The sequence below is a fragment of the Physcomitrium patens genome, chromosome 1 (genome assembly GCF_059467195.1).
Source record: "Physcomitrium patens ecotype Gransden chromosome 1, ASM5946719v1, whole genome shotgun sequence".
Lineage (NCBI taxonomy): Eukaryota > Viridiplantae > Streptophyta > Bryopsida > Funariales > Funariaceae > Physcomitrium > Physcomitrium patens.
Window position 1 is genome coordinate 12541864 of NC_143410.1, and position 9821 is coordinate 12551684.

General features: G+C 31.7%; 2 protein-coding genes across 4 annotated transcripts; one reads left to right on the forward strand and one right to left on the reverse strand.

Annotated features, from left to right (window-relative positions):
• Positions 1-635: 635 nt before the first annotated feature.
• LOC112282774 (CBL-interacting serine/threonine-protein kinase 3) lies at positions 636-3512 on the reverse strand. 3 transcript variants are annotated; one of them, XM_090250313.1, is made up of 7 exons: positions 3315-3512; positions 2927-3197; positions 2566-2628; positions 1956-2200; positions 1688-1810; positions 1335-1541; positions 636-1053 (listed from the first exon to the last, which is right to left on the reverse strand). In XM_090250313.1, exons 2-4 carry the CDS (start codon positions 3095-3097, stop codon positions 2060-2062), a joined length of 375 nt encoding a protein of 124 aa, XP_090106439.1. In that variant the 5' UTR covers positions 3098-3197; positions 3315-3512; the 3' UTR covers positions 636-1053; positions 1335-1541; positions 1688-1810; positions 1956-2059. The 3 variants fall into 3 exon arrangements, with proteins under 3 accessions (XP_090106439.1, XP_073390266.1, XP_090106435.1); XM_073534165.2 differs by having other exon boundaries at positions 1699-1810; positions 2927-3512; XM_090250309.1 differs by having other exon boundaries at positions 1335-1494; positions 2927-3512.
• Positions 3513-3687: 175 nt separating this feature from the next.
• On the forward strand, positions 3688-5234 carry LOC112275078 (protein mago nashi homolog). Its single transcript, XM_024505105.2, has 3 exons — positions 3688-3961; positions 4491-4667; positions 4874-5234. Exons 1-3 carry the CDS (start codon positions 3737-3739, stop codon positions 4931-4933), a joined length of 462 nt encoding a protein of 153 aa, XP_024360873.2. The 5' UTR covers positions 3688-3736; the 3' UTR covers positions 4934-5234.
• Positions 5235-9821: the final 4587 nt, after the last annotated feature.

Consider the following 9821-nt stretch of genomic DNA (forward strand, 5'->3'; position numbering starts at 1 on the left):
TTAATCTATATTTATTTACTTTAATTTAGTCATATTTGTAATTATTAGAATAAATATATATATCCATGAGAATAATCCAAAATTTGGATTCTTAGAGTACAAAATACTCTCTTGACAGTTACAACTTTGTATTGGACTTATGAATCTTAAGCAACTATTTTTTTTATATGGTGTTTCTTTAAGACTTTTTTTTTTTTTTATATGCACTATTAAGGTTGAAAATAGAAAATTAATCTTCTCTTTTTTTTGCATCTCTCTTTTAAGAAATATAGATTGTACTATTTCTTTTGTGATTTCTTTTTATTTTGTCATTGCAATTGATTAAACAAGCAAATTCCATTATTACGTCAATGCAAGAGGTGAAAGAAATGCCATGCTTTGTTTATTTATATTACCACCAAATTTAATATATTGATTCTTAAGCTCAAAAATTTCTCTAAAAAAACTCTTTATAGATTTTTTATCAATGTATGAAAGATTATGAAGTTTATTCATAAAAAAATATCTCAATAATAACTCTTGAGGACTTGTAGGTTTTAGCCAAAAGAAATAGGAGATTAACTCAAGAGGAAGTCAAAACCGAAAGCAACAATCATAAGGCTAGGCTCTAGCAACAACGTAATTACAAGACTCTAGGAGCAGCAAGACAAGAACAATTTATCTTTAAAAATCATCCATATTTTACATCCAATAATTTTCATCCATAACTCTTGTTTATCTAGGGCTCTAATATCATGTTACAAAAATGGGACTTCATTCACATTACAAACAAGAATGTGTTGGAGCAAAAGGGGGGGGCAAAACCTGCAGACATCTATGAGTCACCCACCACTAGATACTTTATGATTTTAGCATTGATATAATGCGGCAATTCCTCTGTGAAAAAATTAATCCTTACTACTCATCACGTTGTGTTCCAATGCAAAAAACCTAACTTTTCAGAATTCAACGTATTAGTTTTTCCATTAGTACTAAACCAACCTACGTAACCACTGAAAGATGGCCCTTTCTGCCGTACTTGTCTGCTTGCAACTTCATCTTGTAATCCCTTTTCTGTACATTGAAGGCAAAATGCTTAGCATCTTTCTCAATGGTGCTAATAATCTCATTAGCAGGCTATGTGCTCGTGAATCTTTACTCGATCTATTGACTAAGATCCTGCGAAAGTGGATTCGTGGATTCATCTGAAAATATCAAAAAATTCAATTGATACCATCCCAAATTTCTGCACTACAATTTTAGAAAAATTGCATCGAAACCTCCAAATAACGGTGTCAATATTCAGAGGCATTCAAGAAGCGCATAACACAAATCAAAAGTAGGGGGTAGCTTACCTGGCTTTGTGTTTCAAATAAGCCAGAGAGATTAAGTCCACGAGAGAGAGAGATGAGCTCAAATGCATTCACTGCCGGTGGCTAAATATCCTTCTCCTGAGTGACCATATAATCCTCCAGCCGAAGTAGCGTGAACCTCAAGCTCCCAGAAAGGTCATTGCTCCCAAGTCCAACAGGATTACAATCGATGCTTTAGTTTTGAACTATCTATCATAACGACGGAACTTTAGAACACTTTGCATGCACTTGCAAAATGAAACACCCTCACTGATTTCTTACAAGGGACTACCATATCGTAACACACATTGGCTTATAGTAGGTGGTGCATGTGATTTACGATTATTCGAGCTTACTGTGGACTCACTGAATACAGCATCAATATCGTCGAGGTTGATATCCAAGTCCCTCTCAAACTTAGGAGGAGAATATCCGTTCTTAAACCAAAAGTTTTGGTAAATTTTTTCAGCTGGGATACGCTGCGAGAAGATATGCACATGCTAGTTTGTCAGAATGCGCGAGGCATATGTATCAGTAGGATATGATACGACAATCCAAGTCATTGACGGCAGCTTTCAAACGACAAAACATCTTGGTTTCACAAAATAATGACCCGTCACTTACAGTTTTAAGATTAGGGTCCCTTTATCATTCTCCTAGCGCCAGATGAGAGAAAGGAAGGGCTAGAATACAGTGCTCGGTTTATCCGCGAATGTAAAAGATTTATGTCAATATTGTTGAAGGTCATAGTCTACAAAACAGCTCAAAGCATATTTGTTCCGATTTCTGCATGTAGTCGATTGGGATTTCTGACTCTTCGTATCTCGTTTGTTCCTTGCTTCATCTGCTTTGAGTCGCTTCTGATGAACCTGGTAACACCAACAATCGATACGTGTATCAGCTGATAGTTAAGATTTGCTGCTTGCGAACAGTTCGCAGGCAAAAGAACGCCGCCTGAGTTGGAACGGACTATGTACTTACAATTTTATCAAAAAGCTCGCCGCCAGTCACATACTCTAGCACAATGTAGATTTTTGATTTGCTAGCCATGAAATGACACGATAAAACATCCCAAATATTAAATAATCACATTCTAGAACCTAAGGCACCTCTAATACAAAATTAACGTTAGTACTGACAGTTTCCACAGCCCATCGTCAATTACATGCAAAAGATATCGTTAAGGCGAGTAAACACAATATCTTGGAACAACCAAGTTTGGTGAAATACCAACCCCAAGAAGTTGCACAATATACGGGTGCTTCACTAGCTTCATCATGGATATTTCTCTTTTAATCTGCAAATCCAAAGAATATTCTCTTGAAATTCCCCATATATGTCGAATGAAGAACATCATCTTTAGTACTAATGTTACAAATTCTTGATGACGGGGCAACTTAAGAACCAGGTTGAGTATTCCAGACTAATTTGAAGCAGCATGAACTCCTCCCGCCTGACCATCGATGGAGTCCCGGCTTGGAGGCAAATCGCATGAATGCGACTGGCTACAATCTTTCTGCAAAATCACCTGATCGTGATCAAGGAATAAATAATCTGGATTGGGTTTGTATTGAATTGGCACGATTTTGGACTACCTGCTGAACCATCTTATGTTTGAGGATCTTGTCCTTATCCAGAACTTTGATGGCTACACTTTGGCTAGTCTCCAAATTCTTTGCAAACTTGATTTTGGCGAAAGTAACTGCTCCAAGAGATCTACCAAGTTCAGATTTCCCAACTCTCATGCCCTGATTTTTCTTATTCATGTCGACGGAACTTCAGTCGCTTATTTGAATTCTACCTCACTTAACGCTTTCTTATAGCAGACTTCGTAAGTTTTCCTTGCAAAAATACAATTATTCAAGTCTGCACGATGAACACAAAAATTAAATATTAGTAATGTCCGCAAAAAAGACAAGTTCAAATGACACGAAAAGACTTAATCACCTTCAAGTATATCGGCAAGTGTTCGTGAACTGCAACCGTTGCTTTAGTAACGAAGTAGTCTTCGTGCCGAAAGTGTCAATTGATGGTCTCGATTAAAAACATAGTTTGCCACATTTCTAGGTCAAGATTTAAAGATTTTTACAAAACCAGAATTGATTTGGCACAACAAAATTTGTATTCTGTTACTTGTTGCTGGAACTTCCAAAGAGCATCGAACCCTGTCTAAAAGTGAAAGGCCACTCAACTCGAGAAGTGGCCGGGTATTCGAAGTTATCATATTACACCCACTTCCAGGGTATTGAAAGGATATCGCGTTGCACCGAGGTCCGGGTATGGTAACCCTAACAAGCACAGACATCGTCAACCCTGTTTTTCTCTTTCTCTCTCTCTCTCTCTCTCTCTCTCTCCACCTCAACCGATTGTTGTGTCGGTGGGCAGTTTTGGAGCGGGAGGCAGCGATGGCTTCAGTGCACGCCGAGGAGCTTGGCGAGTTCTATGTGCGTTACTACGTTGGCCATAAGGGCAAGTTCGGTCACGAATTTCTGGAGTTCGAGTTCCGTCCCGATGGCAAGCTCCGCTACGCCAACAACTCCAACTACAAAAACGACACCATGATTCGCAAGGAGGTCTTTCTTACCCAGGCCGCGCTCAAGGAGTGCCGACGCATTATTACTGATAGCGAGGCAAGTGTCCCTTGCTACATTTTTTTTTTTTTTTTTTTTTTTTTTTCATTATTCTTTGAGGCTATGTACATTTCAAGGCATGGTTAGGGTAGTACATGTCAGTTTAGGGTTTGGGAATAGTTCGCTGTTCTTGCGCGCTGGGTTTTTCCCCTTCTATCTCCTTGGAGCTCTTTGATATAAGCCATGTGGATTATATTTTGCAATGTGTCGGGCTGATCACTCGCAACCCTGTGCTCCCATTGTCTTGGGCTTTGCTTGAACCTTGGGACTCTCTATGTTAGCTTATTCAGTTTTGGTTCTTTCTCAAGTGGGCATAGTGAAATGCTGGAAGCATGTTAGCAACTTGGCAATTGTTAGGTAGTCGACCATTTGGGTCCCCTGTTATCTGATCACTCTGATGTTCAATCCTGGATCTTTTTGGAAGCGAGGTTGTTTAGTAATGAAGAATACAATGTCACTGATTAGAACACGGCTTTACTTATCTTAGTGGATGAACCTTACTCTAACTGCTCTTTCTTGGATTTTTCAGATATTGAAAGAAGATGATAACAACTGGCCAGAACCTGATAGAATTGGACGACAGGAGCTCGAGATTGTGATGGGAAACGAGCATATATCCTTCACTACATCAAAAATTGGTTCCCTTCTTGATGTACAGAGCAGCAAGGATCCTGAAGGTCTTCGGATTTTTTACTATCTTGTCCAGGTACGTTTATTGAAGAATTGTGTTACCTCTCTGTGCTGGACTTCAACGTGGCTTCAACTTTAGGGTATCCCTTTTAACACCTGGAGGTCCTTTGCTTGAAATTTACTTGAAGTAATCCAAGGTAGAGGTGTTGTGCGTTGGGTTAGAGCCTGTGTAAGCCAATGATTGCCTTTTAACGCTGCTATTTTGGCACTACTATTTTGCAGGACTTGAAATGCTTCGTTTTTTCGCTCATCGGTCTGCATTTCAAGATTAAGCCTATCTAAGTTTTGCTCCCATGATTGTTATCAATGGTGGATGTCGGTGTAATTTTCAAGGTTTTCAAGGCCACTGAAGTGGGCAGAGCAGTTCATACGCAAGAACGTTTTGATACCGTCAAATTGCTACTGGATGAAGAATTGTGTCAATGTGTGCGACCGGGAGTTTTTCTGTTTCAGTCCTACTGTACATTGTTTGCACCTGATTAATGGGCAAGGCTTCTTATTCTATGTGGTGACTCGGGGTTATCCCAGTTGTAATCAATCAGACAGTACACCACATTTTTAACATCGTCAGCTGTTTTAACCATTGCATAGTCCTTGTGTATTCATCCTGTTTGATTACATTGTACGTTGGTTGGACTATGAATGACGTTCTGATGTGACGATGAAGGATTACGTCCACTACCTTGGTCAGGCTGCATTATTCCACTTTTAGTCTTGATTGAATATTATTGATCAAACTCACAATAAACCCCATTTGACAGCGAAAAAAATTGTTACTTCACCAGATCCTGAAGTTGTTTGTTTTAACGACAATGCATAGGCAATATAAACAACTTTCTGTGGGAAATTTCGTCTCTCATACAATTTTCTATTGTTCTTGATTTCTAACTTAGATGAAAGCATTTGATCTCTCATACAAATCTCTATTGTTTATGATTTCTGACTCTGATGAAAGAATATGATTTCAAAACCTTTCAGATTTTCAAACATTCAACAACAATGCTCTTAACTACTTTAAGCAAAGTGTGTTGGACATCATATATTTTGATGCATAAGATGTTTAACACATTATTCTATTTTCTTAGCCTTTTACAAAGAATTTACTAGATGTCAATGTGTCTTTTCACATACATGATATTTCAATTTTATTTTTATTTTTAATGATTACAAATGTAACATTTCACTGATTATTATGATTAACAAGAGCCTCATTTGTAAAAATAAAATGTTTGTTATTTATTGGGTTAACCAGATTGGTCAAATTATACATTGGTTAGTTGTCATGTACTTTTATTTCTCTGCTTAAAAGTTCTACAATCAATCAATTATGATTTTACTTCATAGTAGGTATTTTAAAACAAAATATATGTTTTATTGTGGGCTTGCAATTGTTTACATTTTAATTTAATCTCTATTGCAAAAGTTCATCTTTTAAATATTTACATTTTAAATGTATACTTTGAATTTTAAAGAACAATTTAAATATTATATTATTCTCTCCATTATTGTATATATTATAGTCTATTCTTTACATATGTTGGTTTGTTATACTCATTTAATATTTAAAGTTATCTAGTATGTTTACAATAACATATATTAAAGATGCTACTACAAAATATTTTCTAATTTTCTTTCAATCTTTTCAAACTTAATATTTAATCATTTCATCTAATTGACGGCAAGAAATGTGATGATGAATTTGCATTCTTTTATATTTAAAATCCTTGACTATAGCATTTGTCTAAAATAAACATTATTTGTTTAAACTGTTCTAAATCAAATTATTTTAAAAGCAAAAACACAATTACAATAGCATCTTACAAGACTTTGTTGCAAATACTTTTACAACATGAATGTAAATTAATAAATGAATACAAAATAATATGGAATTAGGATTAAGATGCAAATTTGTAAAAGATCTAAAAAAAATTCAAAAATGTACATCAAAAGACCAAAAGAAAAGAAAAGAAAAGGATCTTCTTAGATAGAGACAAGACTAAAGTTGGCTCTTGTAATTAATCTTAGAGATTGCATTCATATAAGATATTATACATTGTTCCTTCCATGAATCAATATTGTATGTTGCAAGAAAAATATTAATTATCAAGGGTTTTCAATCATCAAAAGTGGCTTGTTGAAGATAGGATGAAAATAATCCTTGGGAAGGCTCCATAAACTAGGTTGGTTATTTCTAGTATGGTGGGTATGTAGTCTTTCTTCACCTAATCATGTATAGCCACGTGGGTCTATTAGCTATGTGGCCTTGCTTCATCCAATCTTGTATAGCCATATAGCTCTTTTGGCCACATAGCCTTCATTATTTACTTCTATTAATTAATGGAAGTCAATGGTAATCAATTAATTAATAGAAATTAGATGTTATTAATTAAACATCATAGAGTGAAGTCAATTTCTAAATTTTGATTAATTAATGGAGATTATTGATTTGTGGTGGATTAATCAATGAAAGAAGTAGTGGAGTTAGAGTTATAAATAAGGTGCCAATAATTTAATTGTAAGCAAATCATATGAAGACATCTATGCTTCAAATACTATTATATTTAATGATTAATGCTTCAAATATTATTAAAGTAACTTAACAACTTTCTTTGTTTTGAGCAATATGAGACTATAATAGAAATTTACATTATTTAATGACAAGTTTTTTAAAGAATCCAAATCAATCTTGCTTAAGTCATTATTAGAAAAAAGACTTGGCAACAAGATTGCATATAATTACATAGGATTCTTGATACACACTAATTTGTACAAAATTAATGTTAATAACAAGAACATTAAGTTAAAGATATTCAAAGATATCCATATAGCTACTACATATAATCATTAAAAGTCAAAGTTTTTCAAGATTAATTTTTATATTAATTAGCAAAAGATAAGATAAGAAAAATGAGACATCATTTTTAAATAGATAAAAAAAAATTGATAGTAAATTTTTTTTTGAATCTTGCATCTAATTCATTTTAGAATCTAAAAAATTTTAAAAATTATTTGTGACAGTAAAAAATTTTATTATAGAAAAAGAAAAAGAAAAAAAAAAAAAAAAAATCATACTAAACTATAACAATCTTCTTTTATGTTGTAAGTGTTTTTTAGTTGAATCTTGTAATATTAGAAATCACCACATTATAACATATATTGAAAGTTTAAAATGTTTGTAATAAGGTCAAGAAACACATGAAAAATATCAATTTTTTACCTAGAAAACTTAGCCAACATGTTTGTGACGTGTTGCACATATTAACCACTTGAAATATAAGTTGACAATGTAGTGCACATATAGAATACTTGCCTTAGAAGTTAATTATATATTCTGCAAGTGAAATATGTGAATGTAACTTCTAGTTAGATAGTATATATAAAAATAAGAATGAGGCTTTCTTCACTCTTATCAACTTCTTACTTGCTTTTAGTTTAATTTCAAGAGTTTATAGTTTTTTTAGTTTTCAGCAATAGCTATTTCAATTATTTCTTGAAAATATATATCTATATATTTATCTATCTATATATATATATATATAGTCATCTTTATTTGAAATATATCTCATTTTTTTATTTACATTATTTGAATATTTTTTCTTGAAAGATTAACAAAAATACACTTACAATATCACAACTTTGTTTTCGTTTTTGGTTTTTTGTTTTTTTGTTTTATTGAAAATATATTATTTATTTCTTTTAATAATATATAAATATATTAGAAGTTATAATTATCTACTTATAAATTGATATTGTTTTTAGAACTTTTTTTTATTCTTAAGACTTTTTTTTTTTTTGAGTGATATATATATATATATATATATATATATATATATATATATAATTATAATTATTATTGAGTGATATATAAATAAGATTTATATTTTGTATTAAAAAAATTTATTAATAATAAATACACTTTATAACTTCGACAAATTATAATTAATATTAAGTAAAATGATGTTGTATTTTTCAAATAATTTTTCTAAGGCTTACAATATGATGTAAAATAATTGATGCTAAACTTATCTTGTCTTCAAACATTGAGTCATGCAATTGACTTTGCTATGAAGTATGATTTTTTTTTTTTTTGAATTTTAATTTAAGAATTGGACAAGTAGGCTTGAATCTTTTTACAATTCAATAGCAACACCAACATGTTTTCAACACATTTATTGAAAAATTGAAGTTATGCAAATTAATAGAATATTTTTTAAATCTCTTAATAAGCAAGAAAAGACTTGATGTTGTCAAGTAGGATTGTGCTTATAATGTAGAGAACCTAAGCACATTGTTCAAAATCATACAAAGTAGCAACATAAGCACAAAATAAAGAGTATGACTATCAAAGAAGACTATGTGTTGGAAAAAAAAAATTATTTAGCTACTATAGAGACTAGGTGGCTAGAATCTTGTATAGTACCTAATAAAGGTCATATTTTCTTCTTGTAGTATTTTTCTTGTTTTACAATAAGTATTCATTTTAGATCTAAAAGTCACAAAGCCTTCACATTACTAAATATAGGAGCTTAGTTTATAGTTTAGATAGTGACTTTGTGAAAAGATATAAAATACTTTTAATAAAAAAAAACTAAATCTACACTCATAAAAATCATAGCTGGTTATTTATTATCTTTTGGAGATATTATCTATAAAATTATTTCTATAATTATAATAATAAAAAATAATAATAGCTTATTAATATTAAATATTATTAGATTATTTTAGATTATCAAATTATTATAATTAAAATAATATCAATTTTAGATAAATTAAGACTTTTTTTTATCAAATAAAAAAAAATTAGCCTAGAAAAATCAATTTCTTATTGATAGGTGCAAAAAAAAGCTCACCTTTTATATTTGTATTACATCAATTTGAAATCTTTTGACTTGAAGCAAGATTCTAATTTAATATTAAAATTATCAAGAAATTATATATATATATATATATATATATATATATATATATATATAATACATTATCTTTATGATTGCTCCATTAATCTTTAATAATGAGTTTATTTATTTAAACCAATCTATAGCTTTTCACAAAATGAATTACCTCCACTTAAGAAATATATTGATGGGAACTTAGCTAAGAACTTCCTTTGTCATTTAAAATCTATAGCACAAGGGCCTATCTTGTTTGTAAAGAAAAAAGATGGATCATT